At 43.4% G+C, this 14,791-nt stretch overlaps 2 protein-coding genes across 4 annotated transcripts in view; one reads left to right on the top strand and one right to left on the bottom strand.

The window, feature by feature from the left end:
- spsb1 (splA/ryanodine receptor domain and SOCS box containing 1) overlaps positions 1-14,791 on the top strand; it is a 225,925-nt gene that overhangs the window by 43,927 nt on the left and 167,207 nt on the right. The gene's annotated exons all lie outside the window — the stretch shown is intronic.
- The window catches only part of rerea (arginine-glutamic acid dipeptide (RE) repeats a), an 88,776-nt gene that overhangs the window by 7,939 nt on the left and 66,046 nt on the right, over positions 1-14,791 (bottom strand). For all 3 annotated transcript variants that reach the window (XM_072366558.1, XM_072366560.1, XM_072366561.1), the window contains 2 exons: positions 9,209-9,289; positions 96-258 (listed from right to left, as the gene is read on the bottom strand). In XM_072366558.1, coding sequence (XP_072222659.1) covers positions 96-258; positions 9,209-9,289 — 244 coding nt within the window. The remainder of the gene's footprint in view (positions 1-95; positions 259-9,208; positions 9,290-14,791) is intronic.

Here is a 14,791-nt window from a genome sequence, read left to right as displayed (position 1 = left end):
CTTCAGATAAACGTTTTACTGCCAGAAGATACTTGTCATGTCTCCCCCTTTTCATCTCTGTAAATCTGTAAATAAAAGGGTTAAAATACACATACAAAACTCGCTTGATGGGGGGCGCGAGGGGGTGTTGACTGGAGTAGAAGCTGTTCGTGTCTTGATGCGGCGGAAGACAGGCTGGCGGCGGTGTCTGCGGTGGGCTCTACAACTGGCTGCCTCAGGTGTCTTCTTCCAATAGTAGTAGAAGGTAATTAACTCTCCCTGAAAGAAACAATACATTCTGATGAGGGGCTGTCAGTTTTGATCAGAAAGTTGTGCCTGAATCAAAAAGGTGTCGACAAAATATTTCCGGTGGATCATCTTCGATTAGACACCGATTTATCTCTGTGAAAATTTTACTCCAGCAGTCGGCACGGCATTTGACAGTGAAAGGACACGGAGTTGGGTCAGTCCATGCCGGGATTTGTAGCTGGCCGGGCATGTTTGTGCTACGGTCCCGTCTGTCCCCGGATTAGGCGAGGAGGCTCACTGAATGTAGGGATATTAGGATCAGTGCATTGGTGGCTGCCTGGGTGGCAGGAGGTTGAATGGGAACAAAAGAACATGTCAGGCAGAGCTTTGGCGCTACAAATAGGGAGTGAAATGGCTCCTCGCCCCTTCACTGGAAGAGTCAATTGAACTTTAATCAAACATTCGGAGGGGCGCACTTGCCAGCGAGCCAAGCGGATAAATCCAGTGTACAAAAGACCGCCAGGAAATCAATACCCAACCGAAACATTAACACATGCAATCATGGATCAGAAAGCACTCTGCTGAGGCAGCCGGTGCATGTCAACAGCTTCTTTCCGGCAACGCTCAAAACAAACAAGCCCGGAGAATTTCAGACAGGAGTCAGAAACAGTTGTTTAGTTTACGACGAAGCTTCACCTTTCTCCCAAACCATAAACTCTCACTAGTTAGTAGTCCTCCACTGGCTCCACATAAAATTCATGAAGTCACGTGGAGATTGTTTGGTGAGCGGTAAGTCACCTGTAATCTTTAAAGCCCAGAGGGCAGCCATCTACAGTCTGAGGTCTGTTAAACTGCTGTTCAACAAAGCTCCCTGGGTTTAATGGCTATTGACTGTTTTCCTTCTCCGCTGCAGCCGAGAAACTTGACATAAATTAGTCAGTCCATTGCTCTCTAAAATGCATTAACAGCTTTTCAGCAACGGCCCAACAATGTCTATAAAAATTAACCAATACATACAACAGCAGGAAAAGGATTTGATGAAATGCACATTTAGAAATTGCTGTAAAATGACTGTTTGAAACAAAGCCAACCGTTCAAAGTAGGCCGGTGGTAATAATGGAAACAAAGAGGCAACAGCAGCTTTAATTTCTTATCATGAAAACCACGTTGTTGGCTGTGGGAAAACAGACCAGCAGTTATTCCTTTTTCACTTCAAAAGGTCGTTTTGAGAATCTGACATTAAGAACTAGTCTTTCTCAATCAGTGCTTTGATTGGCAGAAAATGCTGGACTCAGTGGGCTTAGGCCACTTTAATAAGACCTCTCTTCATGTGGCTCTCTTCTTAGGGGAAATTTATATCTACTAGACACTGTAGGGCTCCATCTTATCAGGCCAAGCAGTGCTGGGAACAGTTACTGTGGGTGTCTGAGCTCACATTTCAGGGTAAATTAAGGTGCAACACTGACACAGCAACCCCACAGCTTGTGATAGTCATTTTTCATATTTCTGCAGATGAGCACATCCGGTGAGCACTTTGAGAACATTTCCAGGCTGTGTTTTGTCCAATTTTATGGTAAAAACAGAGCAGCAAATAATTATGATGTCTCCTAAAAGCTCAGTTGTGCTGCCATCCATTTCTAGTCGTTTCCTGTGCACCTCCCTCTTCAACCTGGCCGGCCAGTTGGGAAGGCAGGCCGCAGGTGCTAACTGAGGGAAGGCAGGCGTCCTGATGTGAAATCTAATTGAAATGTGCAGATCAAAACTGTTGAGTGGTGCCGAGCGCTGGCTTTGCTCTGTGCTTAATGACTGTTCTCAGCAGTGCCCCTCTGCCTCCTCGCTGCGGGCTGACAACTACACGGCCTCCGCAACAGCTTGGCAGACACAAGGAAAGGTCACCCTGCCTCTCCATCATTTACACTGTGTCAAGTACCATTACATTAGGCTGGGGCTAATGAAAACATTAACTTGAGCCTTTGAATGAGAATTAACAGGTGCGCTGATGAGCTGCTGCAGCAACACAAAAGAGGCAGCTTTACAAAAAAAAAAGTCACGCAACTGAAAGTCCTTTTTAAAAAAGAAGCCGAGAAAAATAAGATCCATTAAAATGAAAACTGCAATAAAAGCTGAAAAAAAAGACACTTTTTGTGCAGTTCACACACACCAATCTTGGATGCTGTCAGCAAAGGAAATTTGCTGTGTGTGAGACTTCACAGGCAACACTTCAATGTGTAGTTGAGTTATACAATGTCTGAGTTATAAGCAGTCAAAGATGAACAAGGCGTTTGTGTGGCTGGGAGAAGCTTTGAGCTGTAAATTAGTGTCAAAGGGAGACTGAGAGATTACCTCCATGTCAAATTTAGGTCCTCTGAAGCCACATCAGTCCCATCTCCTACACGGACTGTGTACTTTTCTCTACCAAAGTCACTTTGTCACGCTGCCATATGCCCACAGCAACACTTTAACTCTCATTACCTTCTGTTTCTGGCCCACGATTGGATGCTTGGTCGGCTGGTTTGTGTGTACCTACTCAAGTTTCAGCGTGAAGTTGCCATTCCTTCATAAATGGAAGAAGACGGTAATACAAACAATTCCTTGAACCTGCATCCAAAAACTAAAAAAAAACTTGAAACAGAAATCAAGGCAGGTCCTGTTTTTTTTTGGCTTCAGTATTTTCTCAAAGCCCACTGAATCACTGCAGAATGGCACAAACTGTGCTGCTGCTGCTCTGCAGAACATGAGATAGTGACAACATAAGCTCAGCATTATGAGGCCTTTTAGACTGCTTCCATCTGCAGGAGCTTTCTGGCTGGTGGATTATCCGACAAGGAAAGGGCTTACGCTCCTATCACAAAACTCTTCCATTCCGGTTACTGCCACTTAAAATGGGCGAACACATACAAATGAGTGTAAGTATTTGCAAAGTTCAAGCATGGCTGAGAAACCGTGCCAGAAAAACGAGTTTCATCAATCGTTTAATTATCCCATTTATAGCAACTGGAGTTGATTATTTCAATTATAGTTTCTCAGTTTTTTCTACCATCATTGTAGTTATGTCAAATATTTGTCTTAATAAAGGGCCAATCACGCATTTCTTTTTCTTCTTCTTCTCTTAACGTGGTCTTTTTTTTGGGGGGGTTGAAAGTATTCGCTTATTCTGTGAAAGAGGTCAACTGGAAATAGAGGATAATAAGATGATAAGATTTTGGCTGAACAAGATTAACCATGAAACCACTCCAACCTACAGCATAAATGCTGGTGGGAGTGCGGGTTGAGTGGGAGTGTGAGCGAATGATTCTCCACTGGGCTCTGTGGTCCAATGTGCACGGGCAGAGCTGAGGGCGAGGGCTAAACTCATGTATTTACACCCTCATCCGCTCTCAGGCCTAGGCCTGAACAGATGGTTTCTGTTTTTCCTGGCAGATTTGTGACAGAGCCACAAAAGGCCCCTGCTTTGACATGAAGCCAAACGGTTAAGGCCGTTACTGGCAAGAGCAGGGGAAGGAGGAGAGAACAGGGGAGAACCGAGGAGGGGGAGGGACGAGTGTGGAGGAGAGCTGAGAGCGAGAAAACTGAAGAGCCAGCAGTGGATAACAATGGACAATCAACACTGAAACCAACCACAAACCATTCTAAAAATCTCTCAGCAAATAAAAAATTCTATTGCCTGACCACCTGAAAATTTTCTCAGAGAGCACGGGGAGCTTGCCGTTTCTGGGCTCTGGTGGCTGATGTTGAGTTGTGTAAACATCCATTAGTGCAGCATGAACCTGAGCTCCCTCTCGTTTCCTCCACAGTCTGCAAATGGAGGAGGGAGGATTGCTTCCTGAGTCATTTCAGAAAGGTGAAAGGGGAAGTATTTCTGAGCTAAATCAAACCACGGTTTAATTATATATGCGCTTGAACCTTCGACTTGTGATTCCTCACCGCTCATGGCAGGTTGTACAGCGTATCATTTGTAAGGATGCTCGACTTTTTCATCATCTTCATGTCGATTGTAACTGTAGGAGACAACTTGGTGAATGCTTCTTGAGTTAAGGGGGTCAGACTTGTACTTAGTGAGGCCTACAGGACCATTTAAGGTGTTTTTTTTATTTTCTTATTATTACCTTCAAGTCTTTTGACCTAATTCGAATAAAAATATCAGTGACCTTTAAAGAATACAAATAACAGAACAAATTGTAATTGAAAACTTAAGCTCATGTAATCTGTCATATAACATGAAGTTAAGAAGCTAGAGGCTGGTTTTTCATGAACAAACCAAGTAAATAAAAAAACATAAGAGCTTTCTGTGATACCGGGTAAAATAAAAACAGTTGGTTTAGACTCCGAGTTTAATGAGGGTGCTTAACTTCTCCTTAGTCTTCCCCGAGTAACTGTAACTGAATTAAAGAGAAGAAAAAATAAATAAAAAATATACGGCCAAGGCTGCATGGTGTTTCTGATTAAGAAAACTTAAGGTCAAATATTTGTGGTATCAGCCACATGTACAACATGTTGTCAATCCAAAAATAAACCAACAGCACAGTCATGCCTCTAAGACAATGGACACGGAACAGCGAGAGGATCTCAGCTGGTGGAACAGGCTGCATGTGAAAGGTGGTTAAATAGACAGCCAGTCCCTGCTGTGCCGAGCCTTTCTGCCGGAGAATGACTGAATAAGCTCCGCTTTCACAGGTCAGGGATGCACATGCTGAAGAATCAGCACTCGTGTTTTTCCTGCTGTAAGCGTTTTTGCCAATGAAAGCAGATTGGATGGCAACAGTGCCTTTTTGCTGAAGGGTCGATCCGCCGTGTTCTGCTGATAAGCCAGTCCCCAAAAACCACAACGCGAAGCCTACCAAAGAACTCAATTACACAAGGAACGCTGGCTCTCAGGGCCGTGCCTGATATTCTGAAAAAAAAAAAAAGGATTTTGCCAACACTCAGCTGAGCTGAACTGCTTGCGGTCTGCTAAAAGAACATCAATATTTTCTGGTTGGGTTTCTATCAGCCAAAAGCAATTTCACTGCCAAAATAAATTCTATCATTTACCAAAACCGGAAGCTGTTCTGTCGCACCACTGACAGCTGCTGCCAACTGCACCTGGTCTGCAGATTCTTGCCGGTTTAATTAGTGTTTGAAACTAAGTATTTATAATCACACTCATTTCCAAGGTTCTGGCTGCTGAACTAAGGACATGGCAATGAATTCAATTTGACGTTTGTACAGATTGTACTGGGGCAAACATCTGCTGTGAGGTTGGGTCGAGAACACTGCTCTCCTGTTGGGGAGGGGACACACAAAGTGAGAACAAGATGCAATGTTGCAGGCACGTTACATCCCGGTTGATCTGAACGCCAACACAACAGGGCTGCGATTGAAAAGAAATCTCACACAGAGCTCAGGGCACTTGAAAAATCCAGAATGAAAAGCCGTAAATAAACACAAGACCATGCAGCATGCGGACAAAATCACGGGCTTTGATTCTCAAGCATTTCAATCATCTTTCCCAGATGTGGGAAACTAAACTGCTGTCTGGGGGGAACTTGTTTAATGTGTGATGTGATGAGGAGCCAAACACACGCAGTGGTTTCACCTGTGTTAGCTTTCCAAACGCAGTGCCACTGCAGCTCCGAGTCTTTTCCACCTCCGTGCCAAAACAAGGCATAAGAAAATGTCACTTCAAATCAACTTGATGATTCATTCCGTCTTTCCTGTCCGGTAAGGCCACCTGCCTTTTAGCTGACGTTTCAGGCAAAAACTACTGCAATACTAAAATGCATTTCTATATTACTGGAAAGACTGCAAGCAATTCTCTTAGAGACTAAAAGTCAGACTGACACTAAATTATGTCGGCGTTTCTGTAAGTCTGCACCACTTCATGCACTTAAAGATTTAAACAGCGAGTAAAGGGGGAGAAGTCACAAGTGACTCAAAGACAGAAAGCAGAAATAAAGACACTGAAATGATAAAAATACACACATGCTCCGAGCTTTTCGTCTGAGCTAGTTATACGTTGCCTCACTGACTTCATTAGATTAATCTTGCTCTGTTCTCTATTGCTATTCATTTTCATGATCTGTAAATATATAGTATAATACACTTATGTGCAAACATGAAGAAAAGTAAGTGACTTGTGTTTTCATGGAAATCTGAAATCTCCCTCTCAGGACACAAAAACACACTGAATACAATTTCAAGCATGAGCTGTTTTTGCAATAATGTTTTTAGCTCAGTGATGCATATTTCACTTCATGACTTCTGCAAAGTGAAACTGGCGACTGAACAGTGAAAATAGTTGTTTTTGTCATGAAACAGTCAAACTACAGGAATCTTAAATATGTTCTTGTTTGCACATTAATGTCTAAACAGCAGTGAATTCACAACTTGTCAGCTGTATCTTTCCCAACCTAAGATGTTCTTTTAGGTTCAGTGCCGTGGGGAGATAAATGAAAACTCTCTATTTCTATCCAGTTTACTGTGTTGAGCTGCATGGCAAACAAAGCTGATACAAATCAGCTCAGCAAATACAGTTTGTCGATGTCTCCTAAAACAACAACATCATGAAAACGCCTCCAGTAAAAATATGAGTTTTCCGTGATCTGCCATTTCAGCATATTTAGTTTTTCAAACACACGAAGCAGCGAGCTCATGTTCCATGACGTCCTCTCCGGAGTGAAGGAAATGGTGGCAGCAAAGCCAGTTGCAGACGGTCAAACGACACACCCACTTCCCCCTCTGGGTTTTATGTGACTTTATATAAGGCATTCCTGACTGTTAGTCAGGCCTGGTGTGTTTACACAGCGCTGGGTGCTTACCCTTGGCACTGGCTGTTCGAGCCGTGCTGGCGCTTCAGGGCCAGTGCGGCTAATAGGAGCTAGCGGGAGGAACAGTGAGGGGCAGACACGCTGTTCTGGACCGCTGTAGCCCTTGATATCAGCTCAAGGGCTTTAAGCTGTGCACTCTGGTCAGGATTTAGGGCAGGAGCACGAATATTTGTGCAGCATGCTTCTCTTTTTATGGCTCGTCATGTGAGGGGAATAGCAGAACTGTACACGTGTGACTGGAGATAAAGGCGAAATCTCAGTCATTTCGCAGACAGAAAATATCTTAAGATATTGTTGTGTTCGTGTTCCAGAGATGGCATTTGGGAATGATGGAGAGAAAATGGAGCTTTCCTCTGGGTATTGACTGGCACTCGCTCAGATCAGAAACAAAGTTGTTTTTTTCCCCCCGCTGCGACATCCCAGGCTTTTCTGTGTCTATACTGAGCTGACGCCTATTTCACCCTTTCTCCTCAGGTTGCTACTTCCCTCCACTTGCTCTTCCCGTCATCCTTTCAAATGTTTAAAGGCCAGTTTATTTTCCATTTACAGGGGGAAAATTAATCTTTCTCTGCTCTGTGGAGGTGGCGGGCCCAGATCCTGGAGGAGGTCTATTACCTTTCCTGCCAAGTAGACTCCCCTCCAGGTTGAATTGCATTAATACTTCTTTTATAGCCAATCAACTGGACACGTCATATATTTCAAAACCAGTAAAAATAATTGGAGAAGCCTCTACAAGGAAACAGTATTAATACACTTTAATCTCTTATTCAAAAGGTTCAAATAGGCTCTCAGGAATATAAAATGTTGCACAAAGGTAGTGACACCAAAGGGCTCTTGTGTGTATGAACGTTGGGTTGTTTGAGGAGGTGGGCTGACAAACGCCAACCTCACAGCAGACGAGGAAATGAGGCAGATGAGAAGTATGACAAACAGTTTGGGATTTTTCCTTGAGGTCTGTGTCGGCACTGTACCGGCACACTTCTAACAGGAGCAGCCGCACAAAAACAGCAAAGTCTGCACACTTTTATGAACCACAATGCTTATCTGAGAATAACTTAACAGCCAAGTCAAAGGTGTAAAATACTGAGGCCCCACGAGCTACATGTGCCCTGTTATAGCAAACGTAAAATCAAGATGTTATGATGCATTAAGGGTTTAAAGATCTACTGTAAAAAAAGACAATACAATGTTATCTATCAGCAAACAGGAACAACAGACCATGGATGCTATATTTTGTTTTCAACGGTAAGACTCTATTCAGTAAGGTAAACAGATGTTAATCATTGCAGGGTTTGGATCTGAGCCATCAGTACCATGACACAGGTCACGCAGTTGTTCAGTGATGATTACCACACAGACGTGTGTACAGAGGAGGCAAATGTGACAAAACTAATACTCCAGTAATTGTGTACATAAATAACACGATTACAAGGTGCAAAAAACAACAACAAAAGCTTTGGCACCAACAACCAAACCTCACTACTGCAAGGACGCTACAGCTGCCACGGAGTTAGAAATGTTAGCAGCGTTTTCACAGCACACTCTTAGTAATTCATATTTTAGGATGCTGCCAAATGTTGTTTACATCAGCAATGTCTCCAAACAATTTAGTCTTCATTCATCCAAAATTCTCCAAACATATTTACAGAACCTATAAAGCGAAACTGATTTATTAGGCTTTGGTAAAAAACGGTCTTTGAAGTTATCACTTCTGGTTTAAGAAATTAAGAATTAAATCTGGCCCCATCAGTCATTAAGTGTTTACAATTCTGAAAACAGACGAGAATATAAACAGCAACAAATGTGAAGTGCTGCTATGTAACACAAACAAGCAGGCTACTTCCCAGGCCTGAGAAAGGTCCAAATCACAACTTATTTACTAGCTTCTATCAGAGGGTGCAGATTAATATTCTGCAGGTAACTTCACTTGTTGCCAGTGAAGTACAACAAGTTTCTTTTACCATAAAGTCTGATAATAATGCAAGAGTGTTGCTCACGCTTCTTATCAACAAGGCCTCTGGTTACAAAACCCCAAACAGTTGTTTAAAATAACACACTGAAGATGCTTTACTGTTTGAGCTCTCCAGTAATTTCAAGCATGTTCCTCATTTTATGCGTTTGTGTGTTAAAAGAAAGAAAGAAACAGCTGTACACAGAGAGCTAAATGACCTTACCGTTTCTTTGTTGGGCAGCAGCTCTTTCCGGATCCTGAAGAAGTTCTTGCCAAACTGTCTCAACCCTTTAATGAAGCGCTTCTGCAATGTTTCACAGAGTGAAAAAAAGAGAGAAAAAAAGACAAGTTAGTTTTAAGTGGAGTCAGCTTAACTGCGGTGGCATAAAGTTACTGCTGAGCATCAAGGTAAAAAAAAAACATTGTTTTCATATCGCCAGTCTGTGGTTGGAGAGGTTTGATGTGTGTTTTAGAAACCTGTGTAGCAGTTTAAACACCCGAGCAAACACAGCCATGTCAGGGCAAAACGAGAGAGGAAATGACAAGTAAGGCAGCGAGAGACGCCGAGATTAAGCTCGTCTTTTTATGTGCTGTGAAAACAGTTGCACAAATACAGTATGATATGAAAACATACGCAGCAGACATGGAGAGCGTGTTGTTAAGTCTCACCAGGAAAAGTTCGATGTCAAAACCTCAACTTGAGTGTTGAAAAGCGAGAAAAAATAAAAATGTCTCACAGTTTCCATTTTGCACAATTTTAGACTCATAAGAAATATGTCAAGATTCAAAATCAACCCATATATTCTGATTAGGGAGAAAGGAGCTGAACTACAGAGATGACAGAGATTGCTACTTCATGACATGGGCTTCAATCTGACATGAAAAGTGAATGTGAACATGCCACCTCACCTTAATGAGATCAAAAACAACACCAGAAAGAAATAACAGCAAAAATCTAAACAGCCCGAATAAATTTCTTCTCCTTTAAGAGCCACAGACTGCGAGCCATTAAAAGCGACGGCTGAAAACATTCATAACCAGCGAAGCAGACAACCAACAGATTTACTTTCTTGCTCCAGAGGCGAGCCCCGTTCCTCAGTGATCTCAGCCAACCGTTTCCACTAAGTAACTCCAGCAAAAAGAAGGGAAAAGTCCACGGGGAGTGCAGCACAAATCTCTACGTCCAGCCACAGGTAAAGGGCTGGCAAAAAAATCTGGGGACAAATCCACAACGTCTCCGACAGCACAGCGATTTTTTTTCTTAACAAGAAAGAAATAGCTTGTCACTCTCTGCTCTTCCACTACAAAGGGGAAGGCTTTACATGTGATCTTTCTGCAAGAGAGCCTCTGGTTTGCAGCAGGCTGGAAAACCTGAAGTGGAGTTGTGTGCTTCATGTTAGTGTGAGGCACAGTGCTCATTTCAGCCTGTTCTCGTTTCCTCTAACACTGAAAGAGCAGGCTTCTCATCTCTACTCTCACATTTAAAAAAAAAAACCTAAAAAAAAACCCAAGCCTCTGTTTGTTATTAAAAACACACCAAAAATAGCTGCCCTAAGAGGAAACTAAAGCAGTCCTTTCAATGCATTCAGAGCCTGGGGTGAGCATACACAGAGGAAAAACTAGCTGGCAGCCTGAGAGGGGAGGCAGGCTGACACAATTTGTGAGGAGAAAGGTCCTGGACATGGAGGAAGGAGACAAGTGAGAGGGAAAACCAGACATGGAGCCTCTCGTGTGTTTTTGAGACCTCATTTTCCATGCCGTTTACAGTGCGTTATGTAACCACAGATTGTTTACATATTCAGCTTTGTGAGGAACAAAGGCCAAATTTACAGGAGTAAAACGCCAGCTGCAAAACACAACTATAAACCAGGGGGGGGCAAGAAGGAGAAGTCTATCTAACCAACTGGAATGAATCACTATAGTTATGATATCCTCATGTCAAAAACAAACCACGGCAGCCTCAGGTTGTGCAGTTCTAGGGTGTAACCGTGAAAACAGAAAGTATAGATTGAAAGTATAGACTAAACAATCAAACATGAGAGGCCTAATCAACAGCCACATGCTCTTCCCTCTCTGCTGACATCTGAACAAAAAGGCCTGTCCCACCAGCGTCACGGGACAGCGGTTAATTTGCATTCATCACACTGACAGCGGAGTGGTTGATTAGCCAGTAGATGGAGCAGTCTCTAATGCAGCCTCCCCACATGTGAAACCCATCTCCAACCACTTGAGGGGTTAAGGGCAGATTACCATTTACGCTGTCACTCAAACTTCACTCCAAAACATAACCGGTGGTACACCGCTGGAGAGATTCAGAGGTTCAACACTACAGGCCCTGTTCGACAGGTGATGATACAGCCAGGTGTGTATCTGTCTGAAATATTAGCTTGCAAACTCTTCTCAGGGAGCATATTTGAAAAATTGCCTGAGGATCCACAAATATAGGAGGTGCGTCTCAGTATGAGGGGATGGGATGAGGATAAACTTCCATGACATCTCTTTAGCTGCCATAATGTGAACACATCTATACCTGAGCTTCTGGGGTTACTATGTTAAAAATCAATTAGATCTTCTCATGTAGCCTGTGTCTGTCCTAATTATGTCACCTTAATTACATTTCCCCAACTGCACTATTTACTCAGCCCGAGCATTCATCTCCACAGTGGAGCTGTGTGCCTGCTCCCCCTCCCTCCTCCTTTCAGTTTTCTTCTTCTCGCTGGCTCCCTCCTCCCCCTCTACATGTCGGCTCCAGTTTAAGGCTCCATTTCAGCTGCCTGGGCTCACTGCTCTCCAGCCCAGCTAATAAATCATCCGCCAATCTGCTCCCTGAATCGCTCTGCCCCTGCTCCGATTGCTCCAGCCCTCGGTTGCTAGGCAACACAGCAGCAGAGGAGGGGCTGAGAGAGCCAGAGCAAGCAGGAGAGAGGCAGAAAGGGGAGGAGGGGGTGGCAGCTGAGTGGAAGTGCTACCAAATGGCCATCCGCTGTGCAGAAACAACAGGCTTCTCTCTCTGAGTGTGTTCCAGAGAGCTGGCGCTTTTCACCCTCCCCAAGTTTCCCCTCAGAGCCTAACAGTACGCCATTGTGAGGCTGGAGAGGAGTCACATAAAAGGAGGAGGAGAACCAGAAAAGAATCAGTCAATGGGCCATTGTTGTGTGTGCGCACATCCTGCTTGAGAGCTGATTGTTGGGAGTTGTAAAACTGGTTAATATAATGTGGACACAGGCACAAAGATGGTATCATGATTACAAAAAGAGGGCAAGCTCCCACATGGAACATAATTCCCACTAAATGTCAATCTGTGAAAACACTGACGCAAGACTGTCCGAGGGAAAACAAACCTACTTTCACCCAATATGGAGTCATTATACTCGACTTGTTGTTAAAAGCTGACCTTTTTGAGACTGCTGTGTATAAACACAGAGGGCCGAGGACAATCAGTAAGTACGCCGAAACCGAAGGGGGGAAAAAAACCCACCATCTTCTATGAAATATCAGCTCATAATAAGATTGGCCACAGTGTTGAGAGGAAATCACAACATCCTTGAATAAGGAGAACCGCACCGGTAGACGCTTAACTACCCACATCCTCTCTGCACAGACAACATACGAAAAGATGCAATCTATGTTTAGATTTGCCAAAAGGTGTGCTAATGTTAAAGCTGAAATATGGCCTTCAGAACTCAAAAACCTAAATAATACTTCTCTGTAGCTATAGCCTTCCTGTAACAGACAGGAAGCAGATTTTATATTTACTCAGTAATGAATATGACCACTGAAAACATGACCTTTGGAAGGCAAACTAACAACCACTGCTTTCTGCAGCTTGTACCGACACAAAAGGTGACAGGAAATTCCAGTACACACCCATCCTGTCCGTTATTTAGTTACCAAACCCACACCCCCAAACAGAAAAAAAAGAAAAACTTTGCTGGCACTGTAGCATAAATGTGATTAAACACTGATGACATTACAGCCCGTAGGCCAGAAATACAAGGCAGTGTTTTTTTTTTTTTAATAAGTGCGGTGTTGTGTCTCCACTCTGTATGCTTGTGTTCTACCACTGGGGGGCCACTGTTCTGTCCTCTCTCGCCTCCCTCACAGCCCCCCGCCTCAGTACAGTCATCCATCAGCTAAAGACACAGTCGAAGATAAGCCACGGCACGGTGCAGCTGGTTGAGAAATAGACCTCCCGCCCTGCAGCAGTCATAGATCAGCGTCTGACTCTGACATGGCGACACACAGCAAGGCTGCAGCTGCTGCTGCTGCTTTTGATTGTTTATATGGCACCTCCTGTTGGCCGATGCAATATTAGCACCACTCATTTACAATCAGGAATAACAGCAGCCACAGGTGAGGATATTTTAGTCGGTTTTTTTCCCAAGAATCCTCTGATCACCCTCGCCTTGTCTGCAGGTCTGGTGGGTGCACACTGCAGCTAAAAAATATTAACTTCATAATGAAATTAACTCATTTCCGACAATGAGATCAAACGATATGAGGCTTATGATATCTGCACACGTGAAAGTTAGGCATCACATCATGTCACCATTAACAAAATCTGTAATCCACAGCAGCAAAATTTTAAGTTTTAGGTTTTGCATAATAAATATATTAGACTGAAAAGTAGATGACGTGTCCACAGTAATCCATTTTATCCTGTCAGCCAATCATGGTTTATTACAAGAACAAGTGCTCAGTTGCAACATTATTTCCATTTTGTAACGGGAGAAACACGTAATAATGGCAAAAAAAGACGCAACCTGTCAGCTTTTCGCTAGATGTGCTTTTAGTTCTGGATATCAAATGGTTGATTTTTGCCGTGGAGACTACTGCACAATCAAAAGAATGGGATGGGAGCACTGTGGTGGCTGTTAGCATTGATTTGGCAGCTGATGAAACGCATACATAAAAAAAAAGCGGTGCGCACTGGGACTGCCTTCTTTTTCTGTCAGAAAAGACAGAGGACTGCTCTCAGTATGACTGTCTGAAACTGTTTTCACCAAACAGCAACAACAGATCACATTTCCTCCGGTTTCCTCCTCCTTGGTTAAATCAACCACTGCTCTACCCAAAACAGCCAACTGCATAAAAGCTACACAGAGGTTAAAGCTGTGCACTTGATGTTTCCTATGAATTATGTATTTATAGTTTTATATTTTACCTACTTAATAATGCATGAGAGTTTTCTTTGGTGTCATTTAGAGTCATCGCTGAACTCGCACATCATATGGCTCGAGAGGTGCTCGTTTAAAGATGATGGATTTTCAGTGTGTGAAAGTTGTTCTAATAATGACACTAAAAGATTGTTTAGGGGCAGAATGACACAATTTGTCTTTCCTGTCAGCACTTCCTGCTGCACTGTAATGAAATGATTTATAAATGATCTTCTATCCTTGTGGGGAGGGGGGAAAAAAGTAAAATTATTATCAAATGATGGTGAGACATGGTTCAGTATTATATGTTATGTGGCAGCAGCTGCAGGCAAAGAGAGGACAAGAGAAGTAGAGATGGGGGCAAGAGATGTCACAGGGGGAGGGGAAGGTGACAAGTGACCCTGCAGACAGGCTGATTTTGTCATTTAAGTGGCCCCCACTGTCACTTTTATTCATATCTCTGGAAGAACAGATGTGATGAAAAAGAGCAGGCAGGAATAATGATGCCAGTCCTAGAAGGGGTGAGACGGAAGGGTGATAAATAAATAAGGAGCAGCATGGCTGGCTTCAAGTGCGTCAAGGTTGGAGCTACATTTACACCTGTCCCTCAAGGCTGCAGGGCTGAAAAGGCACAAGTGGTGATCAGATCA

The sequence above is a fragment of the Leuresthes tenuis genome, unplaced genomic scaffold, assembly GCF_036924035.1.
Source record: "Leuresthes tenuis unplaced genomic scaffold, fLeuTen1.0.hap1 SCAF_16, whole genome shotgun sequence".
NCBI classification, from domain to species: domain Eukaryota; kingdom Metazoa; phylum Chordata; class Actinopteri; order Atheriniformes; family Atherinopsidae; genus Leuresthes; species Leuresthes tenuis.
Note: the sequence above shows the minus strand (reverse complement) of the source record. Positions and strands in the feature narration are given on the sequence as shown.